We start from the raw sequence: 23,925 nt of genomic DNA, 5'->3' as shown, positions 1-23,925 counted from the left end.
TCGGGGCTACCGGACATGATTCTTCGGGGCTACAGGACATGATTCATCGGGGCTACAGGACAGGATTCATCGGGGCTACCGGACAGGATTCATCGGGGCTACCGGACAGGATTCATCTGGGCTACCGGACAGGATTCATCGGGGCTACCGGACAGGATTCATCGGGACTACCGGAGAGGATTCATCAGGGCTACCGGACAGGATTCATCGGGGCTACCGGACAGGATTCATCGGGGCTAACGGACAGGATTCATCGGGGCTACAGGACAGGATTCATCAGGGCTACAGGACAGGATTCATCGGGGCTACAGGACATGATTTATCGGGACTACAGGTCAGGATTCATCGTGGCTACTGGACAGGATTCATCGGGGCTACAGGACAGGATTCATCTGGGCTACAGGACATGATTTATCGGGACTACAGGACAGGATTCATCGGGGCTACCGGACAGGATTCATCGGGGCTACCGGACAGGATTCAACGGAGCTACATGGCATGATTCATCGGAGCTACATGGCATGATTCATTGTGGCTACTGGACAGGATTCATCTGGGCTACAGGACATGATTTATAGGGACTACCGGACAGGATTCATCGGGGCTACAGGACAGGATTCATCGGGGCTACAGGACAGGATTCATCGGGGCTACAGGACATGATTTATCAGGGCTACAGGACATGATTTATCGGGACTACAGGTCAGGATTCATCGTGGCTACTGGACAGGATTCATCGGGACTACAGGACAGGATTCATCGGGGCTACCGGACAGGATTCATCGGGGCTACCTGACAGGATTCATCGGAGCTACATGGCATGATTCATCGGAGCTACATGGCATGATTCATTGTGGCTACTGGACAGGATTCATCTGGGCTACAGGACATGATTTATCGGGGCTACCGGATAGGATTCATCGGAGCTACATGGCAGGATTCATCGGGACTACCGGACAGGATTTAATCGGGGCTACCGGACAGGATTCATCGGGGCTACCGGACAGGATTCATCGGGGCTACCGGACAGGATTCTTCGGGGCTACCGGACAGGATTCTTCGGGGCTACAGGACAGGATTCTTCGGGGCTACAGGACAGGATTCTTCGGGGCTACAGGACAGGATTCTTCGGGGCTACCGGACATGATTCATCGGGGCTACTGGAGAGCCAGATTCTGCATTCGGGTTCAGTATGACCTGGCCAATCTGGTATTATGTCCGGGTCGTGCGGCCGAACCTGAACCCCGGATGCGGACATCAAGTCGATGGTTATGATTTCTAAACTTTTTTCATTGTTTGGATATGTCTGGAAGGTTCCTGGTGTACCCTTCATACAAACTCTTTGCAGATGTTGACCTGGATAGGACATGAACCCAGGTCCCCAGTGCTGCAAGGCTGTAATGCTAACCACTAAGCCACCGTACTGCCCCATCCCTACACTGGGAACATACTCCGATTCAGCTGCAACACCCTAAAATCAGGGTGTCTACCGACTAACAGTCTATCTATGGAGGCTACATCACTGGGGAATCTCCCACGGGATACACTCGGCAGAGCCTGGGTACGGCCTGAGCTGACCGGATACGTCGCTCGGCAGCAGAAAGAAGGATGATATAGAGCAGTCTGCTGTGTGTGTCCATCCAGTGTTTCCTTCCGACCTCACACTAGTCAGTACTGAGGATAAGATGATGGGGATTTATCATCCTTGCATCACATGCACAAAAATGTTGCAACTTTTTGTTTGTGTTCCCCATTTTGTTTGTGTTCCAGGTTAGTACAGTTTGTCACTTTTTTAAACTGTGATTAAAAAAAGTTGCAAAAATTTTTACCATCCCCCCCCCCCCCACAGTAACGTTTTCACTCCCCAGTTCATTTTACTATCACATAAAACTGGATCTTCTGAAATAAAACAAATAAACTTTATTATTTATTTTTTTTATTCAAAAACAAAATTGCAGATTCTTGCACAAAAGGGCAGAATATATTTTACACAATTTTTGGAAAAAAAAAATATGCAAAGATAATTATTTTTATTAGTTAAACATAAAATATTTTTGGTTTCTTTATAGCGTTTGGCAGGAAAGTAAAAGATGTATCCGGTATTTTCCTCTAAAAATGCTTCCATCTCATTGGCATAACGTGATAAGGCACAGTTTATTTCCCTCTTGGTTTTCATAAATGTTATAAAAAATAAAAAAAATTCAGAAAAATCCAAAAATATAAAATTAGCTATAGTTAAAAACTATTACAAAATATTAATAAATACAGAAAATGGTGTTTGTTCGCTTAATATATGACTTCTGATTTGAATAAATATTTTAAATAAAGTTTTCACTTTTGAAGCCAACGTGTAAGAACGCGGCTCGTTACGTCAATTTTTTGGAATTTTCAGGGGTAAAGATTTTCAAGTGAAAAAAAATAAATAACAGAATCCATATTTTTAAAGGATAAAATGTATAAAGACGAATGTTTTTATGAACCACAAGTAGAATGCAGTTTTCTTAACGTAAATGTGAAATGTGGTTTAATTGTTTTTAAAATCTCGATAAAAAAATGTATTAATGGATCTTTTGTTTCGAAAACATCTTGCGTGAAAACAGAGCCCTGGGGCGGGTCCTAAAACCTCTAAAACCTCTCATCCAAGGAGGACTTGGTCCCCTAAGTGATAACACAACATTCCTATCATGTATTCCAGTAACAACCTGATAGATTTTTTTTTTTTTTGTCCCCTTGGTGATTAAGAATTTTTTTTGGTTGGGCCTTACTGGATATGAACAAGCGATTTTGTGTATAATTAATGCATCAAAGAAATTTTTGCAAGACACAGCAAACAATGTTATCTATTACATCTTTACGTGACGGTGGGAAATGACTATTTTTGTAATTTTTTTTTTCTTGTATTTTTTAAAGAATGTGACGGTCACAAAATCCTAAACCAAAAAACTTAAACCAATATTTCAGTACAAGATAACCTTATTGTATATTTTACAAACATTTTTGGTGACAAAAGTTTACCAAAAAAAACTTTGGTAACTGAACTGAAAATAACATAACCGCATACACACATAAAAGGCCAACAATATAAGAAAAAAAAAAACTTTTTGGGAAAAATGTGTAAAATATTATTTCAGTTCCCATTTTGAGGTCATGGAATATTTAGATTTCCCAAATTCTTAAAATAATGTTTTTTTGGTAGGTAAAAATACAATTTGCATTAAGGAAATTATATACTTTAGATTTCCCTGTAAATTTTCCTGATTTCGGTAATCGGCACATCAACATTTTAATTTTTTTTTTGGTTTCGGATGGAAAAAAAACTGGGAGCTAGTTAGAATCTGGGATTTGCTAAAGTGCTATTTTTGGATCAGTATGGAATGGCTATTAAGTAAATCTTCTCGCGCTCGGTGATCGTCCTCTATAGTATCAGTGCTCGGTGAACAGTTTTTTTTTTGTACAATGTTAGAAAACGGTGAACGGTCCAAATTCAGCTACTTCTACATATTTACAGCATGCAGCCACGTTGTTCAAGAAATCGGTGACCATCATAACTTAGAAGGTATAAACACATCTGCCTGTAGGTTACAAAAAAAAATAAAAAATACAAAAACATTCCGATATTTACAGTGAAAATGATACAAGATTGTGCGGAGTTACGTGGTCGTGTATTATACATTTTTAAATTTTTCTTTTTTTTGCCTCTTTACCAAATTCCACCATAAGGCTAAACCGTCGAGAGAAAGGAAGTAGTGTGTTTCCAAACTTTTTTCCAAATTTTTCCAGTAGCAAAATATGAAGTTTGGACAGACTTTTCAATCTCTTTAGGGTACAATGGAAGTTACATCTGTACATAGATCCATAGATGCTTCAATATTTGATGAAATTTACACGTAGAGTTCGAATTTTTTGGATGCCTGGTATCTTCTGCCCTTGGATCATCTCCGAACTCTGCTATTTAGAGCTATTTTGCACGGTTTTTCAGATAAACCTATGATGAACCTTAGGGTCTCCACCCAAGATCAGAACTTCAGTTCTCTTACTCTTTCAACCCTCTTACGGTCTATAGATGTCTCCAGACTTTGACACATGGACTTCTTTTCCACCTTGAGAAAAGTTGGGCCTTCGTTTAATGGAAATGGCTCATCTCTACTGCTATATGGAGAATAGTGGACCATCACTGGGCCAATAGTTAGAAACAATCTCTGCCTACCTTATATCCCACTCAAGGTAGTCCCAACTTTCTAGAAATGCAGAGTTTTTGAGCCAACTTTGGTCAATTTTTTTCACTTCTTGACCCTGGTCTACCATCTAATCAAACAATTTGTAGTCATCATTATCATTAGATATCATTAAATATACTCATGTATATCTCTCAGACAATAATGAACAGTACCTCAAAACATATAAAAATAAAAATCAATCAAGACGGTAATTTTTGAAGTGTGGTAACGACAAAAAAGCTCTCATAACCAAAGTACAAATAAGAAGTGGTGCAACCCTTTAAAAAGTACAATGTCCAACAGTGACTTCTTCAAGAGACAAATTATCACTCAAAACGATTTTTATCAAATTTTTTAAAAAAGTTCTTTAACCAAAAAAAGGTTAAATCAAGAGGAATGAATCAAAATATGGAGGCAAGGCTGTCAAGAAAGTCTATATAGGTTCCTGTTGGGTGCCTCAATATGTAGGACCCCCTTTGGTGGGACTGCTACTGGACCGTACCATTACTCATTACCATTTGTTGTAGTCCCAAGACACGGTGAACTCCAAGGCCACATAGTTTAATATTTGTCCTTGTTTGGTTGTCCAAGGCCACACAAAAACCATGGAGCTTGATTTGGAATTGCGTGGACTTTTTTGGCACGTGTAGAGGACATTTTTGGTTATCTTTGGCAAAAAATTAAGGCTAAAGGTATTGAAAGTTTCAAACCGGTTATGGGTAAGGCCTCTTATTGACAGTTTGCATTGTTTAAAGAGACGAGACTTCACCATTGTTCTAAGTGCAGGTCCATTGCATTGTTTAAGTTGAGATCTGTTACATCGAGAAAATCAGTGTTGAAGATACTGGGACCAGTAGTGGTGAGTGACCCCAAACCTGTAGCTGAACTTGGTGGTGTTAAGTCTAACCACTCCATAGTCTCCCAAGGCGATTCAGTAAAACTCAGGTGATGAAGGCCATTGCTTTCCACGGATGATGGGGACAGTTGGGTCTCCATGGGAGATAAAGAAGTTTCCAACATTTCCTCAGAACCTTTTCCAGAAAATCCATCAATGACGCGCTCAAAGTGTGGATCGTCGTTTCCAATTTTAAGCAGTGGAATTTCATTAGGTCTTCCCATGGGACTTTGGCTGTTGAGTAAGACTTCAAGGTGGCCATCATTATTTGAGCAGTTTTCATATGGAAGATGAGAGTTTGCAGTGGTCACACTTGGGTTTCCAGTTGGCACACTCAGTTGATTGAGCTTCTGCCCACATGACCTTTCATCTTTGGCATTGGCTGGCATTTCTGCAAGAAGATTGAAGAAATATTTAATATGATTTGCTCAAAACTATGGATAGAGAACCTTTCATAGAGCTTTAATAGCTTCATCCTTGGACAATATAAGAGCCCTTGAAGGCAGGACAGCCATAATACGGACTCTAAAAAGTAGAGTCTCCTGGGTAACTAGAGGTTGACAGGTTACTGGAGTCCAATGAATTATTAATGAAATGACATCCCATTCTACATCTAAAAAAATCGGTCATCCTGTTCCATAGACTTTGTATGGACAGACTATTTAACTATGGATAGTACAATGATCCAAAAATACCCTGTATATCCTCCCGCAATAGGGTCAAAATTATTTACAGCGTTATGTAGATCATCTATGAAAAGTAGCTTTTTTTAGGTTCTTACCTCCACTTTCGATCAGAACATCAAGTAGTTCGTCCATTTGTTGACTCCTTGTTATTTGCTGTTGAAGTAAAAGAAGACGAAATATTAAATAAGAATTGTCAGATTGTCTACCGTGGGTTAAACGATTGAATTGTCACAAAAAGTTCGGTTGTACTTGATCCTAATGGATATACACAGGGTCAAAAGCCAAGTGTTCCAACCCCTGGAGATATTCAAGAACTTCTTGATATCACCGGAGGATGAGCTTAGGTCAATATCAATAGAATGAGCGTTCTTGGGGATCTACGCATCCCGTGAGTAATTTGGGTGACATGGTACTTGGGTTGAAGATCGGAAATGTCTAAGCAAATTATTATTTTGGTTTGGAGTTTTAACACTTTTCCCAGGCTGCAATATGTCAAAGACTTGAGCTAAACCAATACAGCTCCGTAGGGAACCAACTAGGAGATGACATCATTGGATTCCATGGTGACATTTTTTGGACCAATTGAATGGGTTAACGTGCCAAAAATTCTGATGTTCCAAAGGGGTAAATTATGTATTTTAATTTTTAGAAATATTAAGAAATCTTGGCCCTTTGGCTTCTAATTACCTGTCTGACTGCATCCTCATAGGAGGGAAGCTGCTTGGAAACTGACGAGGCTGCATTTGAGAAATTCGTGCCAGGGGTGGGAAGCTTTTGACCTGCCTGATGAGATGGCTGTAAAGCACTTATCTGCAAGTAAATAGATTATATAGAATATGGATTAATTGTAAAAATGTCCTTTGGCAGTGGACAAATATCCCATTCCGAGCCATAATTTTGAAAGTTTTTTTAAAGTTACATCAGTGTCCACCACCTACATCTGCAACCTTTCCATTCCTAATGCTTGGATGTACTTGTTTGCCTGGTGCCGAAACTCTTTAGCTCATTACACTAGATATTGGGGTCATTTTAGGTTCTACTAATTACATATTTTATTTTCAAATTTAGGTCAAAAAGGTCCAAACTTCAGATCACCATGGCAACGCCCATGTGTCATAGAACGCTCAAAAAGTTGCGGATTGCTCCAACCATAAAATTAAGACCATTGTAAAATGAGCTTCAACCACAAAATATACATCATCCGGTCCTTACCTTTCCTAATACTGATGGACTTTTTGGTGGGGCTCGGTCTTTGTTACTCTGCTTGTTTTCTGCCTGATCAATGTAGGACGGCTGATTTGGAGAGTAGGAGACAGAACTCCCAGCATTCTGAAAGTAAAAGATTGAAGTATTTATGATAATCTGAGACCTAATACATCGACATACTGACTCCTTGGTGGGAGAACATTTCTCAGTGCCATACCTGTGTTGCGTGAATCCGGTGGTTGACTTGCGGTGATACACTACGGGTATCCCCTTGTGAGTTTGGAGATACAGACAACAAGTAGTGGTTATTGGGAGATGGTGGTAAACTAATGTGCTGTGGACTATTTGTAGTTCCAATGGGAGAGTGTTGTGGAGAACACTGAGGACTCAAGAACGTGGAAGACATGATGGAGTTTGGGTTGGAAGCCTCCATGCAATGGTTGTTCATCAGGCAAGGCATCGGTTGTGTCGTACATGACCCATGTTTTTCAGATAGATTGTTTGCTTGGGTTTTCAGAGTCATTTGCTTAGATGCAAACGGACAACTGGAGATATTTTCTTGCTTGATAGGAACTCCAAAAAAGTGTTGAGATGGAAGAACCTTGTCAAGTGGTCCACTATTCCCTTTTCGCTTTTGCAGTTGAAGCCTAAGTTCCTCAACTTGTCTTTGCTCTTGCTGGAGTTTCCAGGTCAATTCATTGATGACCTTCTGCTTCTCCACCAACATTTTGTCTTTTTCAGCATCCATGCCTTCCAGTTCTACTTGGTAGCTACCACTGTTGATACTGCTCATCAGACTTTCCTCAGCACTTAGGTGGATAGGGGAAGGGTGGAGACCAAACTGAGGAGAAGACATTGGTCCATCACTGAAAGTATCAGGTAGAGAACCACTAACAGAGAGATCTGAAGAGGCCGGAGATATTGGTGGGGTAGAACTGGTGCTACCAAACTGATAGAATCCATTTGAAATGATTCCTCCTGAAGGGTGAGTTTGGAAACTTGAGTTATTTGGAGTAACCGGAAACGTTACGGTTGTGATTTCACTAAATGTCGGAACAGTATTTCCACCACACTCTTGGAAAGGTCGCAGTCGTTCCATCAGTGATGTTTTTGTACCAGAGACAGGCAAGCCACGTATCCTTAGTTGTTGCCGTAATTCTGACACCTTGAAAGAAAATAAAACCAATTTTCATGAAAGATTTCATGGTTTACAGCTTTCAATCACAAAACATCTGGTGTCCCACATAGATCCCAAAAAAAAGGGTTGGAAAAGCCTACCCACGTAGGTGCCCAAAAAGTCAACCCACAACTTACTTTTAAATCATCCAGATTGGAGGGCAGTAGACCTGGTTTCATGGAGGACATGTTCCCTTGGCCTGAGAATGTGGTCTTCACAGGAGACAATGAAGGACTATTCATCATGGTCGAGTTTGAATTCCGAGTCATTTGCTCATTTGGCTGCCTTAAAAACAAAATTACATAAAACAAATTACAAAAATGTATTTTGTATGATCAAGAGAATCTTTTCTATAGAATGACTAATATGACGACGGAGGCAATGTTCCCTCAAACTTGAGGTAACTTGTATGTTCATATGCAAATCACAGTTTGTGTTGGATCTAAGTGGACCTCTCATGTTGTAGATCATGGAGCAATGATGGCTGCATAAGGCATGTACTTATAGCCATATGGATGTATACAGGGGCAGAGGTAGTACGTACTTGAGATGTGAGTGGTGCATGCCTTGGTAGTTGAAGTGTTGCTGTTGCTGTTGGCTTAATATCTGCAGTTGAAGGAAGAGTTGCTGCTGCTGTAGGAGCCTGGCGTAAGCAGAGTCCATGGGTGGAGGAGACTTCTCCGCCTTTTGGTCTGGAGGAATGTACTGATGATATTTTAGCTTCTTCACCTTTGGTTTGATATCTTTAGGTTTTTTGTGACGGTTTTTGGAATCTGTAGGAGATTTGGTCTGTTGGGTTGAAACAAGAACAGAAGTTGATAGTAATATCTGGATATTTGATGTGGCTTATATGTTTATTTTTACCGATAAAATGGGTTCATTGCATTGGGTTTAGAACTTGTGCAGGACTCATCTCTCAAATTAAACTGAGGGGGTTGTCAGTTAGTCCAAAGCTCTTCAAAAAGGACCTGTTTGTCTCGGGTGGTAACGCCCTTTGCGATGGTGTCACCTGGGTATCCTCTTACAGGTGAGACTTATCTCTAAGATCTTTCCCAGAGGTTTCAAGGTTTTCTAATGGTTAACTCACCTTTCCTGCTGCAGAACTTGGGGCCACTTGTCCGGTTGTAGACATCTGACCTTCTGAGTGCAGAGAAGAGGAATGACTGTGGTGTGTGCTGCCATCCTGGGAGTCATTTTCATTTTCTGGGGTGTGATTCTAGAGTAAGCAACGAAGAAAAGGTCTGAGATACAAAAACTTTGCTTCTCCCTTACCCCTCACCCAGAGACCAGACGTTCCAGAACACTCAGGCAACGCACCAGGATAAGAGACAGAAAGTCTAAGATGACAGTCGTCATCGATTTATGAAGGAACATACAAAAAAATTTACTGACGTAAAAAAAATTCTATTTTTTTTAAATTGCTTTAATCAGTGATTCTTTTATAGCAAAACATTATAATAGAGACTTTTTTTGGTCATTAAAGATTAATAGAAGAAAAATTATTACCGTAAACAATAATTGAACAAAAGTGATTTTTTGATTTTAATAATTTATTGCCAGATTTTATTATATTATTTCTTATATTGTGATTATTTAAGTTACGAAATGAAATTGAAAAACATTACAATGATTTATTTTTAAGAACTTAGATTAATTGTGATTAACTTTAATAATTAACTTTAATTAATTTTAATAATTTAAATAATTTTAATAATTTTAATTAACTTTAATAATTTAGATTAACAGTTTATATATAAATTCTAATAAGATGTAATAATTAGACTCCGGAACGAGTTAGATGACGGCCTGGAATGAAATTTCACGTCAACTTCCGCTTTGTGGAGTCATAATAGAGTAATCCTAGCGAGTTGTTAAAATATGTTTGGGATATGAGAATGACGGAGGCGACAATTCTTTAATCCATTCAGTGTCTGGAAATTGACGCGAGTCTTAAAATTCCAAGTTTCTGCAGACGCGAAGAAGCCGCCGACTCTAAAGCTGAGCCTGGCAGCTCCCAACACTAAGTCTCCGGGGAACATTTCATTTACATCAGGATATCTGGAAATACCGTCTAGCTACGGTTACTGACAGGATAGTCCTGCACGCAAATTTATTACTGGATTTCAGTAGCACAAATCTTTATAAAATCCAAAATATACCTGAAGCTCTAAGGGGCGAACTACAGATTATAATATCTTCATTTTGAATTTCTTTTAATGAAAACGTATTAAAACAATTAAGTTACTTTTAATAAACTTTGAAATAAAAAGGTAAATAAACAAGTCGTAAAATTTTTTAATATTACAATAATTTGAACAAAATGACTTAATTAAAATATTAGAATAAAATTAACTTCCTCTACAATAACATAATTCATTTTAAAAAAATTAAATAAAAAGAACTTTGGCATTGCTATCTAATACATTTTTTTTTAGAATACTTAAATAATCTTAACCCTATTTAATAATAAAATGACAAATAAAAAGAATTATAAAATAAGTGATGTAATTATAAATAAAATTAAATATTCACAAAAATTACGTATACGCAAGTTTGAATTATCAAAGGAATGAACCTTCAAAAATCTCAAACGGCTTTTAGATTTTATATAGTTTTTTTCTTTGCCTAAAAGCCTCGATGCCTTTGATTGTGAACGTGATGCCCTCGCTCGCAACCAAAAAGCCTCAGAGACCAATCAGGTTTTATTAGCGATCTGTAATTAGACGCAGCATGCAGACAATACCTTGGCCGTCTGCCCTCAGAGCTTGGAAAATTGAGGGTGGTTATGCCAAGTACACAGTGTTACAAAGACAGAGGAATGAGGAGTAAGAAGGTCCAAGCCAAACTTCTGTCATATCTCGGGTTAACAATCCCTCGGTATAACCCAATGCAGAACATTACTATCTTCTGAAGAATTATGACAAGATGGAACATTCGCTGGTCCTGGCTTACGTCAGATGGACATTTGTAACAACATCAGGTATAGACTTCACCATTGTTTCTTTTCAGAAGTCAATTGACATAACAAATTAATAGGTTCCACTGCGCAGAAGGTCAACACTCAAAACAACGCCTGCCAATCATACTCCACACTTGGCTCCCAATAAGCCAAGAACCCTACGAATATATTATAGGGTATCATCCACTGAAGGTAGTCTAAGGTGTTCCAAAAGAATGAGTCCACCTATATTTGAGGGTCTTAAATTGCCATTTAAGATCAGTGTTTTGGCCAACAACCCCAAGAACATACTAGATTATCAACCACATGTAGCCTATGGAATTGTACAAAAATATGTCTCTCAGGAGACAGAGATATTATACTAGCTTATAGTCAGTGGTTGGGCCAACAACTTCCAGAAAAAAATATATTTTAGATGATCTATGCTGCCATACAAAAATAAACCCATTAAAAAGGTTTCCTCCAAATATATCAACCAATGAAGGTAATCTGGAGAGTAGTTTTGAGTAGGTTTTTGGGCCAACAATCCCAAGAACATATTAGACTCTATTAAATGAAGATGGTATGTGGTGTCCTACAAGAATGAGACCATAAAAAGTACAGTGTGGGTCAACTGGTTAAAAAAAAACATGCTTCTTCCAACAATTCCAAGAACATATCAAAACATTGATGTACGGCATTGAACATGGTTTGTGGTGTCAACAACTAATTAAAGAATATTCATCTGTAACAGAGTACCTACCTGTACTGGACCAGAGTCTGGAGAACCAGTGGCTTCCATGTTTTTGGTCTCTTGTGGAGATGAAGATAAAATTCCCTGAGAGTCATTGCCTCTCTCTTGATCAGGGGACTCGTCGTTGCTGCTGTCTTCTTCGAAAGCAAAGGCGTCCACCGGCTTGGAGTAATTGGCTGAATTTCCTACAAAAGAATAACAATGTAATCAGGATTAAACCTTTTAAACACTTATCCCCAAGTGGTAGGGTATAAAGAACACTAAGTTATCACTGTGGAGTGACAACTGGATGTAGTCAAAATTTACTACTGCTGGGATAAGAGACCTCTGACCTTAATCACTTCCCTCCCGAGACCTGATAAAACATGATAACTGTAGACACTAACCAGAGCCCCTAATCTGGAGGCAGGTGCACACTTCTTATTAGAGACACATGATACTGACAAATTGGGGGAAGTTATTTTTGTCACGGACTTCAGTGCCTTCCACATAACATGGCCTGTGCCTAGACACTGAGTAGCCCACATCAAAAAATATCATGGTAAACCCAAGAATAAATTAGATTGAGATGAAAGCAAACATTTTGATTCCACGCCAACTTGTCGATCTAACATGCTAGCCTTGAAAAAATGTAATCGGGTGATAAAAAAGTTCAAGCTTATCGTTTCATTTCTTTTGAGATTTTTTTTAAAAACTTTTTTAGAAGCCAGATATACATTTTTGGTGAATGGGTTTAAAAAAAAAAGTTACATTTCTCAACCTCTTAGGTGTCTTCTCAGCCTTTTTGTTATGATCAGACTTCAACCTTTAATTTATCGGAAACCAAAAACTTGGTAGTTCTCTTTCGTAGATGTTAACACATTCTGTGGTCACCACCATTTGGTTTTAGCGTTGACCAATGTAGAAAGGATCCTGAATGACAAGAGACCATCTGAAGCTCCATCAATGTTCACGTTCTCCAGCACAGTACAGTTATTCCACTCCGATTTGTTGAGCTCCTGGTGTAGACCACCATGTCAGGTAGTAACGTGACCCACCGGCTTCATAATCCTGCACCTCCTCATCGATGGATGACTATGAGCGTTGACAGGAAGCTGGTAAATGGGGCTGTGATATCAGCCCTCAGCTATGTGCCAGCTAAGAATGCAGACAAAGCTGCCCTTGGTTTGGAAATTATTAAAGTTTTGGCTTCTTCCTCTTCACTCAAGCCGGAGAGATTACGTAAATAACTTGACTGCACTTTGCAGTGTCTAAACATTTTATCTGCAGGAGGTTAAAGCCAGATGATCCTTCTTTATAGGTTAGAACCAGTAAAGATTTAATACCACCGGGAGGGTCGTAAATCATTATTCTAAGAGAAACGCTGTTAACAGTCCAAACATCTTGATTGTTGAGACCTATCGTCATGAAGGAATCTACGACTTATGCCAAAGATCTCTACTACTCAACACCATAACAGTTCCGTGCATATAGAGAACCTCTGGACTCCAAAGTACTTTTCACAAGACTTAATGATAGGAGACAACCCACCTCACCAAGGTCTAAAAAACTCACAAAATATTAATCCAAAATCATTGGTCTACACAGTCAACTGATACCAAGATAAGACCCTCAAGATTACCTTTCATGGCCTCTTTCACAGTAGATTCAAGAGGAATTATATTCTTTTCCACAAGTTCTAAGGGGCCTGGTCTGAGGGCAATCCTTTCATTTAGGTCATCTGCAAGCCGGGCCCTTTTCAGTTTCATCTGGGCAGCTTGTGACGATCCCTCGGCCGTTGATTCTAGAAGAGCAAATATAGCAAACTTTAGGTTAAAAGCTGAAGGCCTTGAAGCACCTCAATATTAGCCTTCTTGGCAGTGCATCTTTATATAAACTCGATTTCTATGTTCTGATTGGACGTCAAGCTTACCTTGTAGATGCATACTACTGGGATCGGACTTCTCTGGCCTGCTTCTCACCTTGTGCTTTAAATATTCTTCACTCTACAAAAGCCAAAAGCAAATGTGAAAAAGTGTATGTAGCAAGGCATGAGGCAACGATACTGGACAGGTGGCACTTTCATGGAGGTTCTCCAGATGGTTTTTCATGAAAGGAAGAACACCATTGTCTGTAAATAGACTGAGCATCATTCCCACTTTCCCTTGTCTACGCTACTTCCTGGATATAGTTTCAGGGTACATGTAAGGTCACGGTGTCCTGAGAACTAGCCACAACATAGGTGTCCACCTTCTAGGTAATCTAGGTAACCTTCTAGCCTAACAATGTGCTTTCTGTGGGTTCAGGCAGGTCAGCATTGTCAGAAGGCTACTAGATCTCATAAGAACCAAGGTACCCAGAAGAGAACTGATGAATCTTGAGTAGTGCCAGACCTCCTCCTCCCCCGTCTTTACATTTCCCACTTTACAAGACACATAAGAGAATTTAGATTCCGTTCCTTCACATCTGATTTATGAAGTAAGGATTCTCTACCTTGGCTCGTTCCAAGTTTTTCCTTTGCTCCTGGAATGCAGCTGGACTTTTGAGGGCTACAACACAAACAAACATAGAATGAAGACGATTAATATAAACCTGAATATTTATCTTTGTACATCTGCGCTACTGAAGTAGTCATTGGCTTGTAATTGTCGATGATGGACCATCTGTGATGCCTGAAGCATTTGGAAAGACGGTGAACAACCCTTTATTCTCTATGATATTGACCAGTCACAAGTTCTCATAGAACCCATAATCTTTCCATGTACCACCTGGATCTGTAAATTGTATAGAAACTGTTTGTTTTTTGTCATAGTGAACACCTAATGTTCTGAAATAGAGTATCAGAAGTTCCTGAGGTTAAGCTAAGGGCCCTCTAGAAGGCTTGGGTCCCGGGCTTGCATCCAAACCATTTATATTATAATCCACTACTGCAGTGAATAGGAACAATGGATTTGTTAAAGATGAGGTTCGCACTCTTGCTTGCTTGTATCAAAAAACTTGAGACTTTATTCATACATGGATACAGCGGTTACAAAATGGATTAAAATCTGACGCGTTTCTGACCTTCTTGGTCCTTAGTCATGAATAGGAACACCTCACCTATATTCCAACCACAGCATAGCCTAAATAGTTCCTTAAAGAGGCATCTTACCGATGACAGTTTCCAATTTTGAGGCCTCTTACCGACTTCCCACCTCACCTTCTAAGGCTCTATTGGTATTATGTGACATTTTTTTTGGTACAACTTATTCTAATAGCTTTAAACCCTTGGGGTCTACTTTAAAGGAATTCAACCAACGTGTAGTACAGTAGTAGTGGAAGTCAGTAAAATATACCTAAAATTAGACACCAAAAGTTTGTGGAATATTCTTAAAATTAGACACCAGAAGTCGGTGGACGATTCATAAAATTAGACATCAGAAGTTGGTAGACGATTCATAAATTAGACACCAGAAATTAGACTACTCCTAAAATTAGACACCAGAAGTCGGTGGACGATTCATAAAATTAGACATCTGAAGTTGGTAGACGATTCATAAATTAGACACCAGAAATTAGACTACTCCTAAAATTAGACACCAGAAGTTGGTGGACTATTCTTAAAATTAGACATCGGATGTTGGTGGCATATACATAAAATTAGACATTGAAAGTTGGTCGCATCATATTCATAAAATTAGACACCAGAAGTTGGTGGACTGTTCCTACAACTGGACACCAGAAATTAGACTACTCCTAAAATTAGACACCAGAAGTTGGTGGACTATTCACAAAATTAGAAATCGGAAGTTGTTTAGACACAAGAAGTTGGTGGAGGCTTCTTAGGGTTAGACATCCAAGAGGATTCTATATACAGTAAGACACAGAATATAAATTGGATCGGTTCAGCCCCTACTCATGTCTATAGAACAACAGGAGAGCGTTTAAGATTGCGTATAGGGGAGGTCATGTCAAGTAATGACCGAATACTTAGTATTCCTGGAATATTGGATCGCAGCCCTCAGATTCCGTCATACTGTTGGTTGGGGGGTTTGTGTTTTGTGGTGGTTTTGATAAAACCCTATAATACTTACGAGGCATGAGGCCATGTTCCACCAGGTGTTGTCGGTTTCTCCTCTGCTGAAGTCGTAGCTGTAAAACTGTTAGAAGAAGAATGTCAACAATGAAGACCTCCTTGGTCACGACTAAGATTATTTGTCTCCAACGAGAGCTCATGCACTTTCTCTTCTCATCTTCAACACATCTCATTGACATTGTGTAGTAGGGTTAGACATCCTACATCTGAAGGTTAACAGAGTTAATGTTGGGGTCAAACCTCATGCAAAAAAATCACAAAATCCTCATGGATCATACCAAGACAATTATGGAGGATCACGCCATTGTTAGTTAGAGTAGATGAGTAAGTGGGAATTGGGTCTTCTTTCTACCACATGGGATCATCTAGTCGTCATTGTATACCAGCTACTCCAGGACCTTCTGGACCAGAGCGAGGTTTCTTGGTAACCTAGGCCTGTGGATTATGGTGTGGCCCAAACTAAGAAGTTATCCATCATGGTTCTTCAGAAGTTCCTTAGAATTTGAGGGTCATTCTTCTGACATGACTCCTAGATTAAACTTGCCTTTATTTTGAAGGTTCCTTGGATGATCTACGACCTTCACCGGCCTAATTCTGGTCTCAATGATGATGACGAGGTTTCACCCCATCTTAAAGAAGTCCCTGGCAGGTAGGCACGTGTAGAGTAGATGCTTCAATTTAAAGGCTTTGTGTTGCCTTCTGCGTCTTCGGAAGGAAATGTTCTTGGTATCTAACTAGGAGCAGATGAATGTAAAGTGGTGACAGCTGCGGGAACTGTAGACGGAACGCAGCAGAAGTCATCCATTATATGTAAAAGGTTTGGTGGAGGTGGAGAGCACAAGGCTCTACGGGGGTGCAGGAGACGTGGATGGGGAAGTTACTATTCTTCTCAGTGTAACGAGACCTAAAAACTTCACATAGGTCATTGGTGGATGATGTATAAACCGTGTCTGCCGGCAGTGTCACAACTCATTGTCCATGCTACATTATCAAAGGGAAGTCTTCTGCTACTGCCGGGACCAGATGTGACCACAAGCTTTTATTAGAGACGCTGATCAGGAAGATTATAGTTTGTGTTTTACAGATGAGGTTCATTTCTGCTACTTCCTACAGACGTATGGTGACCACCTGCCCTACTAACCATCATACCATATCACAGATAACACAGGGTTAAAGGGCTAATAACTACAACAATCTCTGCAAAATATCCGTCTAGACGTAACCGAGTAAAACATATCATATAGAGCATATATATATATATATATATATATATATATATATATATATCACCAAGTACCACAGAGCAACAACCACAAACTATACCCAGGTTATACCGGCTGTACATATATCATTATATACAGGAGATCCCCAGGTTATACCGGCTGTACATATATCATTATATACAGGAGATCCCCAGGTTATACCGGCTGTACATATATCATTATATACAGGAGATCCCCAGGTTATACCGGCTGTACATATATCATTATACACAGGAGATCTCCAGGTTATACCGGCTGTACATATATCATTATATACAGGAGATCCCCAGGTTATACCGGCTGTACATATATCACTATATACAGGAGATCCCCAGGTTATACCGGCTGTACATATATCATTATATACAGGACATCCCCAGGTTATACCGGCTGTACATATATCATTATATACAGGAGATCCCCAGGTTATACCGGCTGTACATATATGATTATATACAGGAGATCCCCAGGTTATACCGGCTGTACATATATGATTATATACAGGAGATCCCCAGGTTATACCGGCTGTACATATATGATTATATACAGGAGATCCCCAGGTTATACCGGCTGTACATATATCATTATATACAGGAGATCCCCGGGTTATACCGGCTGTACATATATCACTATATACAGGAGATCCCCGGGTTATACCGGCTGTACATATATCACTATATACAGGAGATCCCCGGGTTATACCGGCTGTACATATATCACTATATACAGGAGATCCCCGGGTTATACCGGCTGTACATATATCACTATATACAGGAGATCCCCGGGTTATACCGGCTGTACATATATCACTATATACAGGAGATCCCCGGGTTATACCGGCTGTACATATATCACTATATACAGGAGATCCCCGGGTTATACCGGCTGTACATATATCACTATATACAGGAGATCCCCGGGTTATACCGGCTGCACATATATCATTATATACAGGAGATCCCCGGGTTATACCGGCTGTACATATATCATTATATACAGGAGATCCCCGGGTTATACCGGCTGTACATATATCATTATATACAGGAGATCCCCGGGTTATACCGGCTGTACATATATCATTATATACAGGAGATCCCCAGGTTATACCGGCTGTACATATATCATTATATACAGGAGATCCCCAGGTTATACCGGCTGTACATATATCATTATATACAGGAGATCCCCAGGTTATACCGGCTGTACATATATCATTATATACAGGAGATCCCCAGGTTATACCGGCTGTACATATATCATTATATACAGGAGATCCCCAGGTTATACCGGCTGTACATATATCATTATATACAGGAGATCCCCAGGTTATACCGGCTGTACATATATCATTATATACAGGAGATCCCCAGGTTATACCGGCTGTACATATATCATTATATACAGGAGATCCCCAGGTTATACCGGCTGTACATATATCATTATATACAGGAGATCCCCAGGTTATACCGGCTGTACATATATCATTATATACAGGAGATCCCCAGGTTATACCGGCTGTACATATATCATTATATACAGGAGATCCCCAGGTTATACCGGCTGTACATATATCATTATATACAGGAGATCCCCAGGTTATACCGGCTGTACATATATCATTATATACAGGAGATCCCCAGGTTATACCGGCTGTACATATATCATTATATACAGGAGATCCCCAGGTTATACCGGCTGTACATATATCATTATATACAGGAGATCCCCAGGTTATACCGGCTGTACATATATCATTATATACAGGAGATCCCCAGGTTATACCGGCTGTACATATATCATTATATACAGGAGATCCCCAGGTTATACCGGCTGTACATATATCATTATATACAGGAGATCCCCAGGTTATACCGGCTGTACATATATCATTATATACAGGAGATCCCCAGGTTATACCGGCTGTACATATATCATTATATACAGGAGATCCCCAGGTTATACCGGCTGTACATATATCATTATATACAGGATATCCCCAGGTTATAGCGGCTGTACATATATCATTATATAGAGGAGATCCCCAGGTTATACCGGCTGTACATATATGATTATATACAGGAGATCCCCAGGTTATACCGGCTGTACATATATCATTATATACAGGAGATCCCCGGGTTATACCGGCTGTACATATATCATTATATACAGGAGATCCCCGGGTTATACCGGCTGTACATATATCACTATATACAGGAGATCCCCGGGTTATAGCGGCTGTACATATATCATTATATACAGGATATCCCCGGGTTATAGCGGCTGTACATATATCATTATATACAGGAGATCCCCAGGTTATACCGGCTGTACATATATCATTATATACAGGAGATCCCAGGTTATACCAGCTGTACATATATCATTATATACAGGAGATCCCCAGGTTATACCGGCTGTACATATATCATTATATACAGGAGATCTCCAGGTTATACCGGCTGTACATATATCATTATATACAGGAGATCCCCAGGTTATAGCGGCTGTACATATATCATTATATACAGGAGATCCCCAGGTTATACCTGCTGTACATATATCATTATATACAGGAGATCCCCAGGTTATACCGGCTGTACATATATCATTATATACAGGAGATCCCCAGGTTATACCGGCTGTACACATATCATTATATACAGGAGATCCCCAGGTTATACCAGCTGTACATATATCATTATATACAGGAGATCCCCAGGTTATACCGGCTGTACATATATCATTATATACAGGAGATCCCCAGGTTATACCGGCTGTACATATATCATTATATACAGGAGATCCCCAGGTTATACCGGCTGTACATATATCATTATATACAGGAGATCCCCAGGTTATACCGGCTGTACATATATCATTATACACAGGAGATCCCCAGGTTATACCGGCTGTACATATATCACTATATACAGGAGATCCCCAGGTTATACCGGCTGTACATATATCACTATATACAGGAGATCCCCAGGTTATACCGGCTGTACATATATCATTATATACAGGAGATCCCCAGGTTATACCGGCTGTACATATATCATTATATACAGGAGATCCCCAGGTTATACCGGCTGTACATATATCATTATATACAGGAGATCCCCAGGTTATACCGGCTGTACATATATAGTATATACCCAGGTTATAGCAGGAGGCTCCATATAACCCCTGCAGGACGATTATAGAGAAGCAGAAGGAGGATGTGATGGAGACTCGGTGTCTCGATGTTCTGGAGAAGAAGTGATGGACGGGCAGATTATAGAGATGGAGCAGCCGAGGACCGGGATGGGGGATAATGGTTTATTTACAGCAGTAGATGACATATAATGTCTGGATGATGACGGCGCAGTATACACTGATATACACGGGTCACAGTGACCCCATCATCAGCATATCAGTGACATGACACGATGGTCACACAAGGAGGAACTTATCTGTCTGGAATGTTCTAGAGATAAGAAGATGTGGTCCCACCAACTGCAACATGTGAGGAAGCGGGAACCTTAGATACATCCATCATGTACTGAGGGTCAGACTACCACATCTACTAGAGACCACCAGAAGACCCTCATACATGCAGGACCAGCAAGTAATAGACATTTCATAGGCTTAGATACATACTATAACTATAACTACTATAATACTGCCCCCTATGTACAAGAATATAACTACTATAATACTGCTCCCTATGTACAGGGATATAACTACTATAATACTGCTCCCTATGTACAAGAATATAACTACTATAATACTGCCCCCTATGTACAGGAATATAACTACTATAATACTGCCTCCTATGTACAGGAATATAACTACTATAATACTACCCCCTATGTACAGGGATATAACTACTATAATACTGCCCCCTATGTACAAGAATACAACTACTATAATACTGCCCCCTATGTACAGGAATATAACTACTATAATACTGCCTCCTATGTACAGGAATATAACTACTATAATACTGCCCCCTATGTACAGGAATATAACTACTATAATACTGCCCCCTATGTACAAGAATATAACTACTATAATACTGCCCCCTATGTACAGGAATATAACTACTATAATACTGCCCCCTATGTACAGGCATATAACTACTATAATACTGCCCCCTATGTACAGGAATATAACTACTATAATACTGCCCCCTATGTACAGGAATATAACTACTATAATACTGCCCCCTATGTACAGGAATATAACTACTATAATACTGCCCCCTATGTACAGGAATATAACTACTATAATACTGCCCCCTGTGTACAGGAATATAACTACTATAATACTGCCCCCTGTGTACAGGAATATAACTACTATAATACTGCCCCCTATGTACAGGAATATAACTACTATAATACTGCCCCCTATGTACAAGAATATAACTACTATAATACTGCCCCCTATGTACAAGAATATAACTACTATAATACTGCCTCCTATGCACAGGATTATAACTACTATAATACTGCCCCCTGTGTACAGGAATATAACTACTATAATACTGCCCCCCTATGTACAGGAATATAACTACTATAATACTGCCCCCTATGTACAGGAATATAACTACTATAATACTGCCCCCTGTGTACAGGAATATAACTACTATAATACTGCCCCCTATGTACAGGAATATAACTACTATAATACTGCCCTCTATGTACAAGAATATAACTACTATAATACTGCCCCCTATGTACAAGAATATAACTACTATAATACTGCCCCTATGTACAAGAATATAACTACTATAATACTGCCCCCCTATGTACAAGAATATAACTACTATAATACTGCCCCCTATGTACAGGAATATAACTACTATAATACTGCCCCCTATGTACAGGAATATAACTACTATAATACTGCCCCCTATGTACAAGAATATAACTACTATAATACTGCCCCCTATGTACAAGAATATAACTACTTTAATACTGCCCCTATGTACAGGAATATAACTACTATAATACTGCCCCCTATGTACAGGAATATAACTACTATAATACTGCCCCCTATGTACAGGAATATAACTACTATAATACTGCCCCCTATGTACAGGAATATAACTACTATAATACTGCCCCCTATGTACAGGAATATAACTACTATAATACTGCCCCCTATGTACAGGAATATAACTACTATAATACTGCCCCCTATGTACAAGAATATAACTACTATAATACTGCCCCATATATACAGGAATATAACTACTATAATACTGCCCCCTATGTACAGGAATATAACTACTATAATACTGCCCCCTATGTACAAGAATATAACTACTATAATACTGCCCCATATATACAGGAATATAACTACTATAATACTGCCCCCTATGTACAGTGATATAACTACTATAATACTGCCCCCTATGTACAGGGATATAACTACTATAATACTGCCTCCTATGTACAGGATTATAACTACTATAATACTGCCCCCTGTGTACAGGAATATAACTACTATAATACTGCCCCCCTATGTACAGGAATATAACTACTATAATACTGCCCCCTATGTACAGGAATATAACTACTATAATACTGCCCCCTGTGTACAGGAATATAACTACTATAATACTGCCCCCTATGTACAGGAATATAACTACTATAATACTGCCCTCTATGTACAAGAATATAACTACTATAATACTGCCCCCTATGTACAAGAATATAACTACTATAATACTGCCCCTATGTACAAGAATATAACTACTATAATACTGCCCCCCTATGTACAAGAATATAACTACTATAATACTGCCCCCTATGTACAGGAATATAACTACTATAATACTGCCCCCTATGTACAGGAATATAACTACTATAATACTGCCTCCTATGTACAGGAATATAACTACTATAATACTGCCCCTATGTACAGGAATATAACTACTATAATACTGCCCCCTATGTACAAGAATATAACTACTATAATACTGCCCCCTATGTACAAGAATATAACTACTTTAATACTGCCCCTATGTACAGGAATATAACTACTATAATACTGCCCCCTATGTACAGGAATATAACTATTATAATACTGCCCCCTATGTACAGGAATATAACTACTATAATACTGCCCCCTATGTACAGGGATATAACTACTATAATACTGCCCCCTATGTACAGGGATATAACTACTATAATACTGCCCCCTATGTACAGGATTATAACTACTATAATACTGCCCCTATGTGCAGGGATATAGCTACTATAATACTGCCCCCTATGTGCAGGGATATAGCTGCTATAATACTGCCCCCTATGTACAGGAATATAACTACTATAATACTGCCCCCTATGTACAGGAATATAACTACTATAATACTGCTCCCTATGTACAGGAATATAACTACTATAATACTGCCCCCTATGTACAGGAATATAACTACTATAATACTGCTCCCTATGTACAGGAATATAACTACTATAATACTGCCCCTATGTGCAGGGATATAACTACTATAATACTGCCCCTATGTGCAGGGATATAGCTACTATAATACTGCCCCCTATGTGCAGGGATATAGCTGCTATAATACTGCCCCCTATGTACAGGAATATAACTACTATAATACTGCCCCCTATGTACAGGAATATAACTACTATAATACTGCCCCCTATGTACAGGAATATAACTACTATAATACTGCCCCCTATGTACAAGAATATAACTACTATAATACTGTCCCCCTATGTACAAG

The 23,925-nt window shown here is 39.3% G+C and overlaps 1 protein-coding gene across 2 annotated transcripts; it reads right to left on the bottom strand.

Annotated features, from left to right (window-relative positions):
- Positions 1 to 2,659: 2,659 nt before the first annotated feature.
- MYOCD (myocardin) lies at positions 2,660 to 16,121 on the bottom strand. Of its 2 annotated transcripts, XM_072112728.1 has the most exons (13): positions 15,926 to 16,121; positions 14,346 to 14,401; positions 13,786 to 13,858; positions 13,495 to 13,656; positions 11,883 to 12,058; positions 9,269 to 9,397; positions 8,726 to 8,970; positions 8,319 to 8,466; positions 7,222 to 8,169; positions 7,011 to 7,127; positions 6,486 to 6,608; positions 5,894 to 5,951; positions 2,660 to 5,503 (listed from the first exon to the last, which is right to left on the bottom strand). In XM_072112728.1, the coding sequence occupies exons 1-13, from the start codon at positions 16,104 to 16,106 to the stop codon at positions 4,983 to 4,985; spliced, it is 2,937 nt and encodes a 978-aa protein (XP_071968829.1). In that variant the 5' UTR covers positions 16,107 to 16,121; the 3' UTR covers positions 2,660 to 4,982. The 2 variants fall into 2 exon arrangements, with proteins under 2 accessions (XP_071968829.1, XP_071968830.1); XM_072112729.1 differs by lacking the exon at positions 6,486 to 6,608.
- Positions 16,122 to 23,925: the final 7,804 nt, after the last annotated feature.

Source organism: Engystomops pustulosus, chromosome 6, assembly GCF_040894005.1.
Source record: "Engystomops pustulosus chromosome 6, aEngPut4.maternal, whole genome shotgun sequence".
Classification (NCBI taxonomy): Eukaryota; Metazoa; Chordata; class Amphibia; order Anura; family Leptodactylidae; genus Engystomops; species Engystomops pustulosus.
The sequence above is the reverse complement of the archived record's forward strand: the minus strand, read 5'-3'. Positions and strand labels throughout refer to the sequence as shown.